Below are 14,989 nucleotides of genomic sequence, written 5' to 3' on the forward strand. Positions count from 1 at the left end.
CTGTAAATAGGCTTTGTTAATTTGGAGAAGAATGGAAGCTAGTTAGGTGGGAGGGCCATTTATATTTGCAGTTGTGATGTCCAGATCTATGGCCAGTGTGGACACTGCTGTGAATTACTCTAGAGTTCACAAAGTCTTGCATTTAATTTCCCATGGTGTAGATCCACAGAGGTGAGGTAGTCAGAGAATTCCAACTACAAGTTATTAACCGTCCTCAGCTCACTTGCCATGCCCACAGTCCCTCTCATTCCTGATTCAGCCCTTCCCTCCAACCCCTCGCTACTTCATTTCCCATCCTCACTTGTTTTAATGAGCAAAGTGGGGATCCTTGGAAAAAGCACCAGTATGCCATACTGATGCAAATTGGCCCAGTCTGTTCCTGACAGAAGAAGCTGATATGAGAGCATGGTTTCCTGAATAGAGTATTTAGAATGTATTGAATTCAGAGGACCTAATTTGTCAAGAAAATGTGCTAGTCTCTTCCCCTCTCTGTGCTTTGGCAGCCTTCATTTGACTTTCTCAAAGTTCCCCTCAGAATATTTATCCATCTCCATGAGTTTTAACATCTAGGTGCAGAATGGTAATTACATGATCAGGGCCGGCTCTACCAGTTTTGCCACCCCAAGCAAAAAACTGCCGAGGCAAAAAAAAAAAATTTTTTTTTTAAAAAAGCCGCTCCAAGAATGGACGGAATGCCGCCCCTTAGCTTGTGCTGACCCAGGCACGTGCTTCCTCCGCTGGTGCCTGGAGCCATCCCTGTACATGGTTGTGTCTTGTTTTACACTCTTTGAAGGAGCAGCCTCCACTTTTATCTTGCAGTAAGATTCATTTTATTCTTTCTTCTCAGAACCTTGTGCACATTCCCAGAAGGAGATGTGCAGGTTTCTAAATGTTCTGTTATCCTTCATTGACTTTAATCCCATCAAAGCAGATGCTTGGTGCAGTTGAAAAGATTAACAATGCACAGTCCTCAAATAGGTGTTTCACTCTCACACACACACAAAACTGTAGCCAGCACATAGGGGAGTAAGCTGTAATAAATCAGTAGGAAGTTGGGTTTTTTGTTTTGTTTTTGTAACTGTAATTATAAATCTAAAAAAACAGATAGAAAATCATCATTATGGGCTGCAATATTGCCCTTCCCCCACCCCCACTTGCTCACCCCATTCTCTCACTGATTCATTCTCTCACTCACACTTGAAATCTCTCCCTTTATCTCCTAAGCCCCCCTCACTTTCAGTTTCTAACACTTGGCTCTTGATAGATTATACACAGCCCCCAGGCTCTGACATTTTGCACTTGGTCCCTGTAGACTCCTAGCAAACTGCAGATACCCAGACTACTTTGTCATTTTGTTCCTTCTAGGCATAGTCCAGATCATGAAAGGTAATTGTGTTCTAGTTCATGTGGAACAGCTGAGAATAGGGAAACCACAGCTTCCCAAAGTAATAGATTATGGTAGTACAGTAAGAATTATCCTTATATGACAGTTTACACTTGAGAGGTATGGCAATAGCCTGATTCATTTATATGCAGTGTTGTAGCCATGTTGGTCCCAGGATATACCTATCCATCTCATAGAGCTGGAAAGGACCCTGAAAAGTCATCGAGTCCAGCCCCCTGCCTTCACTAGCAGGACCAAGAACTGATTTTTGCCCCAGATCCCTAAGTGGCCCCCTTAAGGATTGAACTCACAACCCTGGGTTTAGCAGGCCAGTGCTCAAACCACTAAGCTATCACTACCCCCATATTAGAGTGAGATTGATATTACCTCACCCACCTTGTCTCTGATTCATTTATAGTTTTGGGGTTGTTTTAAAAAAGTCTCTAGTACAGACTGTGAACATTCTCTATTCATTCCAAACTTGATTAGTTAAAAGCCTCAGTGCAGGCTAGGGGCGGGGGCATAGGTGCTGACTCCATAGGTGCTCCGGAGCAGGAGCACCCACGGGGAAAAATTAGTGGGTGCTTTGCACCCACTGGCAGCCAAGCAAACCTCACCCCCCACCCTACCTCCTCCTCCTCCTCCCCCTCCCCTGAGCATGCCATGTCCCCATTCCTCTGCCTTCTTCCCAGCGCTTTCCCCCCAGCCGCCGCCAAACAGCTGTTTGGCAGTGTTAGAACGCTCCGGGAGGGAGGGGGAGGAGTGGGAACGTGGCGCACTCAGGGGAAGAGGCGGGGCCGGGGAAGGGATTTGGGGAAGGGGTTGAAATAGGGGCAGGGAGGGGGTGGAGTTGGGGCGGGGACTTTGGGGAAGGGGTTGGAATGGGGGCAGGGCAGGGGTGGGAAGAGGCAGGGCAGGGGCAGGGCCTCATGGAAGGGGTGGAGTGGGGCGGAACCAGGGGCAGAAGGAGGTTGAGTTCCCATGGGAAAGAGGGGAAGTCAGCGCCTATGGGCTGGGGCACACCCAAAACTGTCAGACAATCAGAAATTATTGGGAATGCCACTTCTGCACACCTTGAAGTTTACATAAAGAGCCTCCCAGCCCAGAGTGTAGATTTTGGAGATTACTGGCTGGTTCCCCGGAGTAAGGATTTCCTTAAACTCAGCCCACAGTCTCAACAGGACTGACTCCATTCTGGCTAACTCTTTCCCGTCATCCCAAAAGGGGCTGTATTCCACTGATGCTGTTTGTTTTCTAGCTGGTGCTAGAGAATTATAGAATTCTTATTCCTCAGAAAGAGAAACTGTAAGAAAAAGAAAGAAAGAAATGTATTGAAGGAAACTGAGGGGCATGAAAACAAGCATATGCAATGAGAGTGCTGACTCTGCTGGGGAACTTTGACTGCAAAATACAAAATGTGTGTGTTTCTCTGAAGTGATTAGTATTTCAGGTACTTTGGAACATACTGTAGAGTTTGCTAGAGGAGGGATTGAAGTATATTGAACTGTAGACAAATGCTGAAAGCCCAACCCCACATAGCAACTCAATGGCAAGCCCTAAAAGGCAGCTGTTATGAGCAGCTCACATTACTTTTGTTTTTACTTTCAAAACTCCTGTGCTCTAACTTTTGTTGCCTCGGTGACTCTGGGAGTACAGCTGGGAGATGGCTAACCATAGAAAGGTGGCTAGGAACAGTAGGACAAATCTGATGATTGTGTGTGTGGGTGGCCAGGGGATTCTGGGACTTGGGCTAGTCTGCTCTGACAACACTAAAGCGCTGCCATGGCAGCACTTTAATATACTTTGTGTGGTCCCGGCGCAGCTCTAACGAGGCTCAACCACCTCAACGAGGGTCATAGCTCCCAGCGCTGGGAGCACAGCTCGCAATGCTGAGGCACTGTTTACACTGGCACTTTACAGCACTGCAACTTGCTGCGCTGGGTGGGGGGTTCCACACCCCTGAGCGAGAAAGTTGCAGTGCTGTTAATTGTCAGTGTAGACAAGCCCTTAGTGAGGGATGTGCTCTGTCTGACTATATGATGCACAATAAATTTAAGGAAATGTGTTCAGTGAAGAAGGAAACAGATGTCTCCTAATTAAATCATGTTATAATAACAAAACTTCAACCCATTTGAAAAGATGAGTATGGAGCATTTTAATAGTGTTGTTTCAGAATTTTAAGAGCTCAAGATACTTATTCCAAAAGCAGCCTCTGAAACTGCAGGTTTCCTTGCACAGAATCTCAGATTTACTCATGCCATATTGGTGCAGTAGTTAGCCTTTTTGCACATGTGTGGGTGCAGGCCAGGCAGCCAAAGGCATAACAGCTGGATTTGCAGGTGTGTAGGCAAGGATTTGCACACACCAAAACATAGGCATGAAAACTGGTATTCCACAAAGGTGGAGCCCCTGTTGATATTGCTCAAAGATTTCACTAGTTTAAATTATTGGCAAGGTCAGTACCTGGCTGTTTTTTTCCTGTCACACAGAGTGTATTGTGCTCAGTTCAGACTTTGCGCCATGACCTTTATTCTCTTGCTATAGCCCTGGGTGCATAATGTCCACCTAGGCTTTGCAGTGTTACATTCACGATTCCAAGTAATCATTAGCAGCTTTCTGGATGTCCACGGAGCCATTGTCCTCTCTCCATTAGCTCTCCTAGCCATAATGCTTTCTAAAAACTCTGAGAACTGAACAGTTCCATATGGCTATTTCCATGGGCATCTGAAACATACTATGGATTAAGCGGGATTTGGTTCTTTGTGTAGGGAAGCAAAGCAGAAGGGTGCAAGGATCCCTGACTTGTGCTTCCTGGCCAGGAGAACAGTTGCAGTTTCTGTGTTCTCCTTATTTTAGGGGATTATTTCTTCTTCTTTGAATGTTTGCTCATGTTGATTCCTTTCTAGGTGTACGCGCGCCCACGTACACAGTTGTCGGAGATTTCTGCCTTAGCGGTATCCATAGGGCCAGCTGTGGTGCCCCCTGGAGTGGCGCTCCCATGCAGCAGTATATCAGGCACCGCTGTGTTACCTAGCAGCTCTTTGTTCTTGGGGAACCAGGGCCCAGTACCCAGTCTGTCTGACTCACGAAAGACCTCCTCCCAACCCCCGCAAAAACCAAAACTGATCAGAAGAAAGACTTACAAAAAGCAGTGAAAAGGTGGTGGGAGACACACCTAAACCCGTGTGACAAGGGTGACAGGAATAAGGAAACCTACCTAGCCTCATTTGCATCAAAAATGGGACAGGGAGGCATCTCCATTAGCATACAGAATGGAGAACAGAGATTCCAAGACAAGAATCGCACAGAACTCTGGGACCAGAAAAGCAGGAAGCACTGCATGATGGGGGATCTCTGTTCCAAATGTTAATGAACCCATGCCTGCACACACCCAGTGCAGTAGTTATCAGACCAATTCTAGTAATAAATCCTTTATTGGTATCCAAAATAGTGAAGCTCCCTAATTGAACTGTGAGCTCCCTCCAAGGAACACCACCCATAGCCAGAAATGATCAGTTCCTATTGTCTAGCCCAGGGGTAGGCAACCTATGGCATGTGTGCCGAAGGCGGCACACAAGCTGATTTTCAGTGGCACTCACACTGCCCGAGTCCTGGCCACTGGTCCGGGGGGGCTCTGCATTTTAATTTATTTTTAAATGAAGCTTCTTAAACATTTAAAAAACCTTATTTACTTTACATACAACAATAGTTTAGTTATATATTATAGCCTTATAGAAAGAGACCTTCTAAAAACGTTACAATGTATTACTGGCACGCGAAACCTTAAATTAGAGTGAATAAATAAAAAAGACTCGGCACACCACTTCTAAAAGGTTGCCAACCCCTGGTCTAGCCTGAAAAAAACAACTTTGGTATACTCCCTTGAGCCATCAGTTTACACACACGCAAATCTAGTGTTCTCCCTTTAACCATTGTTGTTTCCCTACAAAAATCCCTACCCATGCTCAAGTTAGTGCTCTGATGCCTGGATCCAGTGCATCAGTTCCACCGGGACTTCATCTTCTGACTGATCATGCTGGGGGCTCTGCCTGTCTCCAGCACTCTAGATCCTCGGCTACTGCCACTACCTGGGACCCCAATCGATTCAAGCTTCACAGAGTGGTGAGAACCCAGCTTGCTCTCGCTCTCTCTTGGTTTCATGATTAAGCTGGTTGCTTCTCCTCTCTCTCTCCCCCCATGGGTGTTTTTTTGGCTTCCTCATTTGCTGTGCAGCAATGATCTTCATACCTAAGCTGCAGCGCCTAAAAATCCTGTGGGGTTTGCTCATCAAGTTGGTTTCTACCAGAACAATTGTAACATGAAAGTGGGGATAGGGACGTGCTGAATCTGGGACATATGAGGGTGGCAGCTTGGAAGTGCTGCTTGACCCAGTCTGCTGAGTCCAGGGGCATATAAGGGTGGCAGATCGAAAGTGCTGCTCGACGCAGCCTGCTCAGGTGTACTCTATTCCAGTGTGGTGCCCATGGCGTATGAGGGTGACAGCTTGGAGGTGCTGTTCGACCCAGCCTTCTGAGTCCAAGGGCCTATGAGGGTGACAGCTTGGAAGTGCTGCTCGACCCTGCCTACTGAGTCCAGGGATGTATAAGGGCTCAGCTTGGGAGTGCTGATTAACCCGGTCCTCTCAGATGCGCTCTGTTAATGTGTGTGTGTGTGTTCATCTAATTCTGGGGCTGGAAGAACCCAGCCCTGGGGAACCTAGGTCCTGCAGGATAGCTCCATTGGGAGGGAACTTGCAACAGAGAGAAGTAGAGCTCCGTATGAGAATACAAGAGACACAAGCAGTACAATGCTAGAATTAGAGACACCCCCCCCCAAAGAGTAACCCTAATAAATGAGCATACCCCAAAGTAACAGGCAAATCTGGTAACAGCCGGCCCTGCACCCTCTCAGTTCCTTCTTACCGCCTGTAACGGTTGGTTGGAGCGCCTTGTCTTGCTTCACAAGAGCAGTAGCAGTTATCCATTGACTAGTTTCATTATTGTTGTACATAGTTTCATAAATAGTTAGTTGATAGAGTTAGTTAGTCAACAGAGTCCCAATTGGGATTTTGCCCCGAGCGGGGCATGTCCCGCTTCCCCGGCTTCAAGCTGTGTGCGTCATGCAGCAGGTTGGTGCCAATCAGCGATCCACACAATGGCTGTCTTAAGTGTCTGGGAGAAGGCCATCACAAAGACAGGTGAGAACTTTCCCCGCGGACTCAGAAAGAGCAGGATATCTGCTTGAGGGCATTATTGATGGAGGCTGCTCTTTGTCCAGCATCGGAATCCTCCAGGTACCTACACTCAGTACTTCAGCCTCTATTAACTGCTGTTTCACCTGCGCCAAAGAAGAGCCTGAAAAAAAGAAGCCTCTCTGCACCGAAGGAGGGGCCTCTGGCAAAGGACCTATGTCAGGTCATGCACCCGCTATGGAGTTTCATGAGGGTACCGCGGAGGTCGGACCCACCAGCCCTGCCAGGAACCCGCCCCCTACCCTGGGCAGCAGCAGGGGTTCCCAGCCGGTGATGGTGCAGCTGTGGTGCAGGGAGCGGGCCTGTCGGCACCAAATGACCAAGCACAGCCAGCAAACCCTGGCAAAAATTGCGGGGGACATGACCCCTTGTGTCTCCCCCAAACATGTTGCCTCCAGCTTCTGCCCAGCGGGGAGGAGGGTCTTGGAGCTTCAGCCCTGTCGGGTGTGCCTGACGGGGCTTGGGGCTTCAGCTGGAGTGGGACTGAAGCCCCAAGCCCTGGCAGAGATGCCCTGGCTCTCAAACTTCTGAAGATTGTCGTGCATGGCTCGGACTATCAGTAACTTTGGCAACCCTCATTTGATGCCATTCAGGGAACTGATTTAAACTATACTAGCAAAGCACTCTTCTTCTGGTATATGGTGTGTCTCCACAAGGGGCTTTTCCCTGTTTAGTTCTGCCAGTAGATCTATACCATCAAACCCTTTTAAGAGTAGAAAAGGCGTAGCTGGTGCAGGCCAATCACCCACATTCCATGAGAGGAGAGGCACACACAGTTAGCACTTGCCAAGGACAGCTTATGCCCTAACTGTCTGGTGACCTGTCGCTGCCCCCTTGGGACTATGGTGCATCAACTAGTCCAGTAGCCAATCCACCTTCCTAGCAGTTTTCACAAGCACTGGCTAGAAATCCTAGCTTGCTGCTCTGTGAGGCTTGGTGAGAGGAGGTTCTCTTCCTCCATTAACATACCTGGCTGTACCATGGAGGGCTGGATGTGACCGTTAAAGTTGTACCATTCTAACTGAAAGTGTGAAGATGTTTGTATTATAAACCATGCAACCAAAGAGTGTCCTTTTCAGATATTATACCTGCAGTGCATTTGGAAATAGAGTGTGCTTAATGTAACAGCAATGTGTTGGGTTTTTATTCATTAAGGGCTTTCTTTGTAGCTCCACTTATGTTGTAGGAGGGAAGATTTCCTCTTGAGATTAATGGTCCTTTCAGCTTCCCTTCTAATCTTGCTCCCTGTGTTGAGCAATTTTTTTTTTCATGCTAAGTATGAATAGTTAATATGCAGTTTGACCTAGCATAGTCTTCTATCAAAGCACTTGTTGTATTTATTATTTTTAATCGTATGCACGTTCACACTGCTGCTAAAGGAGTATGGATTCCTGTCTAGAAAATCAAAGCCCCAGAAAAAACAGAGCCCAGTCAAACAGTACATTAAAGCTGTTGTCTACCTTTCTTGCTTTTGTGGGGCTGTAGCTGAGACTGCACATCCAGTATATTTTTAGCAGGTGAATAGTGAAATCATTGGATTAATTGTTGGCAAGCTGATGAGGGTTGTATGATACTATCTTTATATTATTTACCTTATCACAGCTAATCTATCATGTTTCTAGGATACCTTTAATCACTGAGGCTGCTCTAACTTATCCCAGCTGGTCAGAGCCCCCAAAGGGCTGTTCTGTCAGCCAGGGACCACTAGAGCACAACAGCACTCCAGGCACGGCCCCTCCTACTGGGCTTAACTCTGACATGGCTCCGGCATCCTATAGGCCAGTAGAAGATGATATAGAGTTGGTTACACAGGGTCTACTTATCCAAAGATTCCCCCATGCCAAGGTCACCTTCAGATACCCAGTTAGGGTGATTTTATGGCCAGAGTGGCAAAAAGGAGCTGTAGCATGGAGCAGGATCTGACTCCTGGTGTTTTTACCATTGTCAGTCACCTCTCTTTTTCTTTCTATTCGGGCTGTTGATTAATCGCAGTTAACTCACATGATTAAGTCAAAAAAATTAACTGTGATTTTAAAAAATTAATCACGATTAATCGCACTGTTAAACAATCCAATTGAATACCAATTGAAATGTATTAGATATTTTTGTTTTTTTTCTACATTTTCAAATATATTAATTTCTATTACAACACAGAATACAAAGTGTACAGTGCTCACTTTATATTAATTTTTATTACAAATATATGCACTGTAAAAATTATAAAAGAAATAGTATTGTTCAATTCACCTCATAGAAGCACTGTAGTGCAGTCTCTATTGTGAAAGCGTAACTTACAAATGTAGATTTTTTTTTGTTACATAACTACACTCAAAAACAAAACAATGTAAAACTTTAGAGCCTACAAATCCACTCAGTCCTACTTTTTGTTCAGCCGATCACTAAGACAAACAAAATTGTTTACATTTACGGGAGATACTGCTGCCTGCTTCTTACTAACAATGTCACCTGAAAGTGAGAACAGGCATTCGCATGGCACTTTTGTAGCCGACATTGCAAGGTATTTATGTGCCAGATATGCTAAACATTCATATGCCCCTTCATGCTTCAGCCACCATTCCGGAGGACATGCTTCCATACTGATGATGTTCATTAAAAAAATAGTGCGTTAATTAAATTTGTGACTGAACCTCTTCGGGGAGAATTGTATGTCTCCTGTTCTGTTTTACCTGCATTCTGCCATATATTTCATGTTATAGCAGTCTTGGATGATGACCCAGCACATGTTGTTTGATTTATGAACACTGTCACTGCAGATTTGACAAAACGCAAAGAAGGTACCAATGTGAGATTTCTAAAAATAGCTACCGCACTCTACCCAAGGTTTAAGAATCTGAAGTGCCTTCCAAAATCTGAGAGGGACAAGGGTGTGGAGCATGCTTTCAGAAGTCTTAAAAGAGCAACATTTCTATGCGGAAACTACAGAACCCGAACCACAAAAAAAAAAATCAACCTTCTGCTGGTGGCATCTGACTCAGATGATGAAAATGAACATGCATCGGTCCGTTCTGCTTTGGATCGTTATCGAGCAGAACCTGTCATCAGCATGGACGCATGTTCTCTGGAATGGTGGTTGAACAATGAAGGAACATATGAACAGGGCGGCACGTCCATTTAGGCGAACTAGGCGGTTGCCTAGGGTGCCAAGTTAAATGGGGCGCCAAATTTGAGGAAAAAAATCAAATTTAATTAAAAAAATTAAAAAGATGAAAAAAAAATACAAATAAAATAACTAAGATGTCATTATTTCAATTCCCGTGCACGTACAGAGGGAATATGAATTATAATGCATTTCTCTACATTTCTGAGAATTTATTAATATGTCAAATCTTTTATTTACTGCAAAAATAAATAATATTTTAGCGAAAAGAAATTCAATTTGCGACGTAGGGTCAAGATAACCCACTTCGCAATTTTGATAAGCAATAACTCAGCCACAATGAAACACATCCGCCAGTGGCAAGAGCTGCAATGCTAGTGACACCTAACTCGAATATACATCAAGGTCACATAGCCAGAAATTCATGTAGAGTGGAGATATCATGAGTTGATACATGTCAAACAGTCATTTTAACACACATCGCAGGTAGATGTAAGAATCGAGTGAATACTGTGGAAAATTGTGTTTCTTAGTGCCAAAGAATAAAGAATAACGTCTTTCAGCATTATAAATCCAAAATGTGAGTATCTTTAAGCATTATTAAACCTTAGCGTTATTATCAGGCTGTATAATTTTCTTTGTTTGAACTTTTCTTTGTTATAACTGGTTCACGTGTAATAAATAAGGTCCATAAAAGAAAAGTTACAGCATTAACGCTTAATAGACTATGAAAGTGATGATGTCACACTCCAAGCGGGTAACCATGAAGAAGGGGATTGCTTTTCAAACAACTGGTGTCAGGTTATAACGTTGAAAAAGATCATTTTGTTTCCGTGTAAACCCTGTAACTAACTGTTTTAATAGGTGAGTGAGTGTATGTTACTAATAATTGAACCTTTAAGCAGTGAAAAAACGTGCTGGGATGGCTGCAATGTGGTTTAAATCGCCAACCATGTTGTGGGTGTGTCAGCCATCCTTAACGCTATAATGCTTGCAGTGAGGAGCACAGTACATAACAATATTCAACATGCTGTTGGGAGATTCTGACTCGCCATGTGAATTCTCTAACTGTGAAACCACTTAGACAAGACGAGAGAGTCGCACTGATGCTTTGAAGCCTCTTTGCTATGAACTTGGAAACATTTATGATGGCCTAATTGAAATTTCTGATGATACTACCTTTACTGGATAATCTGGCAATACGGCACATTCAGATGCAGAAGCTCTTGCAAATGGCCTTTCCAAGTTCAAATTTGTGACTTCACTCGTTTTGTGGAATAATATCCTTTTCGAGATTAACCTCACTAGTAAGCAGCTTCAGGAAAAGAACTTGAACGTACATTCTGCTATTCAAAAACTGCAGCAAACTAAAAATATTCTGGAGGAATTCAGAAGTGATGAAGGGTTCGAAAGAACACTGGTAGATTCTCTCGAGCTTGCTGAAGAAATAGACTTTCCGACAGAATTTGAACCAGAGCCAGTTCGCATTCGGCAAAAGAAACAGCAGTTTTTGTATGAAGGATGAGACACACCCATTCAGAACCCAAAACAAACGTTCAAAGTGAATTTCTACGTTGCAGTCCTTGATACTGCTATTCACTCGATTGACGAAAGATTTCAACAGATGCAGCAGCTAGAGTCAGTATTTGGCTTTCTATATGAGATCCACAGCTTGCAAAAGAAAACAGCAAAACAGATAGGAGAATTTTGTATGAAACTGGAGTCATCATTGACTCATGAAAATTCAGAAGACGTTGATGCTACAGATTTGTGTAGTGAGCTTCAGGCTTTTTCAAGACGACTTAAGAAACATTGCACACCTGAAGAAGTACTGAAGTTTGTTTGTGAAAATAAACTCACAGACAGTTTTCCAAACATTTATATAGCTCTACGCATTCTTTTAGCTTTGCCAGTTTCCATAGCTAGTGGGGAACGTAGCTTCTCAAAGTTAAAATTGATAAAAACATATCTGCATTCAACAATGGTGCAAGAGAGACTTGTTGGACTTGCCACAATGTCAATAGAGCATGAAATAGCTGGAAAACTGGATCTAAAAGAACTAGCGACTGAATTTTCAAAACAAAGCAAGAAAAGTCATGTTTTAAGAGCACAGAGTGTTTTTTATTCAGAGTGTTTTGTAAATACAGGTTATTAAAGAGTTTATTGAAGAGTTTTCTTATTTCTTTCTATATTGGATGTGGTGGTAATAGCAGTTAAAGCAGGATAGCGTAATGGATGATTTTGGATTTGTAATAATAAAAATTATAATTAACATTTTTAATGCATTTTTATTTGAAATCGGATTGAAATATCATCTAGCTGTCATGTACAAATCTGTTCTGAAAATTTCGTGTCTCTATTTTATCTGATCTCAGAAACATTGGTTGGACAGACGGACAGACAAACCGAATAATTAAGCTTGTTAAAAAAATTTTTTTTTAAAACATTAAAAGGAAAAAAGGGGCAAAATGTTTCCCAGTTTACCAAAAACCTCAGCCTAGATCTGCCCTTAGGGCTTGGGGGTGGGGACACTGATTGCATGTTTCGCCTAGGGCACCAGTTTCAGGCAGCTAGTCTAGGGCCACCCCTGCATATGAATCTTTAGCGCATCTGGCATGTAAATATCTTGCGACGCTGGTTACAACAGTGCCATGCAAAAGCCTGTTCTCACTTTCAGGTGACATCATAAACAAGAAGCGGGCAGCATTATCTCCTGCAAATGTAACCAAACTTGTTTGAGCAATTGGCTGAAGTAGGACCGAGTGGACTTGTAGGCTCTAAAGTTTTACATTGTTTTACTTTTGAATGCAGTTATTTTATGTACATAATCCTACATATGTAAGTTCAACTTTCACGATAAAGAGATTGCACTACAGTACTTATATTAGATGACTTGAAATATACTATTTCTTTTGTTTTTTTCAGTGCAAATATTTATAATCAAAAATAAATATAAAGTGAGCACTGTACACTTAGTATTCTGTGTTGTAATTGAAATCAATATATTTGAAAATGTAGAAAACATCCAAAATATTTAAATAAATGGTATTCTGTTATTGTTTAACAGTGCAATTAATCATGATTAATTTTTTTTAATCGCTTGATAGCTCTACTTTCCATACATTTTTTTAAATAAAAGGGGCCAATGTTGATCCACTACCACCACCACCATGCTTTTAGGGAACACTTAGACACCTTGACAGGTTTATCCAGTCTAGTTTAGCTCCACTCTCTCTGCCGCACTCTGAACCACCTGATCTAAATTTACACTAATTTGTAACCCTCTTATCTCCAGTTCTGCATTGTCCATCTTGCTGTCCTGCTCTGAAGCATGCAACAATTTTCTCATCAGCTAATCTATCCTTACAAAAATAAGCTCTTATTCTTTGACCCCCTGTTGCACCAATGGAACATCCTTTCTAAGAATCCAACCCCACCGGCATGCATTTTAGTGGCTTGGCTATATTTTAATCCTAAAAGGATGGAGAACTTCATGAACTCAACTGCACCTTTTACACTCTGCTGCCAGCAGTTGTTTTGTGATGAACTCAGGCTAAGGGGAGTGTTAACTGCTCTGTGAAGCAGTTGTCTGTCTGTGGTACTCATTCTGCACATCTGCCCTCGTCATCTTGGTCCTTTTTACAAGGGCAGGCATGTTTTCTTCCTCAGAATGCTGAGCTGGGAGGAATGTACCACTTCTCTGGCCTAACTGTTGCTACCCTCGAGTACACCAGTGCTCCTGCCAGCTTTCCTCTATTCCACCGTTCACCACTCTCCTAAATCCCAAATAATACTTAGCACATCTCTTCCTTTACAGTTTAATAGAACCATTTCTAACTAGCCATTTACCCCTGCCAGACTAGGATTTTGCAGTGCCTAAAGGCCACTTTATAATTGCTTCTATATTGTTCTTACTCATTAGACTCAGGCCTTTTAATGAATTGAGAGTCACTGTTTTTTATGGGAAATCCTGCTTTCCAGAAACTCATCACTGTTTATTAGTACATCAGCCTCTGTTCTAGCCACCTGTTCTTTGCCTTTGCTCTCAATCCCCATACTTGGTCATTGAACCATAGTTATCTTAGACCTTTTTTTCCTTTCCACGGGAAGCACCTTTCACATAGTAATGGCTGTAATTGTGCATGGGATTGAGACAGTTGGTCTCATTTTCAATGTGGTGAATGAGGGCTTAGTCACATGTCTCTCATTGGGAGTTGTATGGCTGACTCCCTGTGCACTGCTTTGCCTTTATTTATTCCTTAAATCCTTCCCCTGTGGTCAAAGAGGCGATGAACGCCCCAATTTATATGAAGACCATTTCTTTCTGAAACACTTCTCATCCTGAAATTCTCTAGTCTCAATCTTCTCCTAAGTGCCCTTAATTGGAGCATCTGATTAGCTACCTGACTTGGGAATGTGGCAGCTGTTCTGATTCTGATGTATTCACTCCTTGCAGGAAGCAGAAAACACACTACGCCTGATGCAGAACAGGCTGAAGGAGGAGGAAAAACGCCTGCTCAAGAGTGGAAGTAAGCTATATTTCTTAACTGCATGGGTTAGAAAAATAAATTGTAAATTGCCAGCTGCTTCATTCAGAAAGATTCCGTCGAAGCTGAGGGGAATTTTATCAGATGCCTACTGGGTAGGCTGAAGAGCAGAAAATGTAAAATCCCATTAGCTTAAAAAAGACTACCAGAATCACTAACCTAACCTGTGTGTGACTGCACCCTGTAAATCCTACCTGCAGCGCTGAGGGTGAGTGCAGTCACCTAGTAAATACCTCGCTTAACATTGTAGTTATGTTCCTGAAAAATGCTACTTTAAGCGAAACGATGTTAAGAGAATCCAATTTCCCCATAAGAATTAATGTAAATAGGGGAGGTTAGGTTCCAGGGAATTTTTTTTCGCCAGACAAAAGACTATATGCATGAGGTGGTGGTCAAAGGGTAGAAGAGGGTGGGCTATTTCCCAGGGAATGCCTTACTGCTAAATGATGAACTAGCACTCGGCTGAGTCCTGAAGAGTTAACATGTTGTTAATGTAGCCTCACACTCTACAAGGCAGCAGGAATGGAGGGAGGAGAGAGGAACAGAGATACACACCGTGTGTGTATGTGAGAGAGAGAGAGAGAGAGAGAGAGTCACTAAACCCCAGGATTGGGGACTTCAACAGCAGAGTCCAGGGAAGGGGTAGGGACGATTTTGTGGCCTGCAGCATGCAGGGGGTCAGACCAGAT

The 14,989-nt window shown here is 43.4% G+C and overlaps 1 protein-coding gene across 5 annotated transcripts in view; it reads left to right on the forward strand.

The window, feature by feature from the left end:
• The window catches only part of CLUAP1 (clusterin associated protein 1), a 214,338-nt gene that overhangs the window by 148,500 nt on the left and 50,849 nt on the right, over positions 1-14,989 (forward strand). For all 5 annotated transcript variants that reach the window (XM_054042743.1, XM_054042746.1, XM_054042744.1 and 2 more), the window contains one exon: positions 14,210-14,282. In XM_054042743.1, coding sequence (XP_053898718.1) covers positions 14,210-14,282 — 73 coding nt within the window. The remainder of the gene's footprint in view (positions 1-14,209; positions 14,283-14,989) is intronic.

Source organism: Malaclemys terrapin, chromosome 10 (assembly GCF_027887155.1).
Source record: "Malaclemys terrapin pileata isolate rMalTer1 chromosome 10, rMalTer1.hap1, whole genome shotgun sequence".
In the NCBI taxonomy this organism is placed as follows: domain Eukaryota; kingdom Metazoa; phylum Chordata; order Testudines; family Emydidae; genus Malaclemys; species Malaclemys terrapin.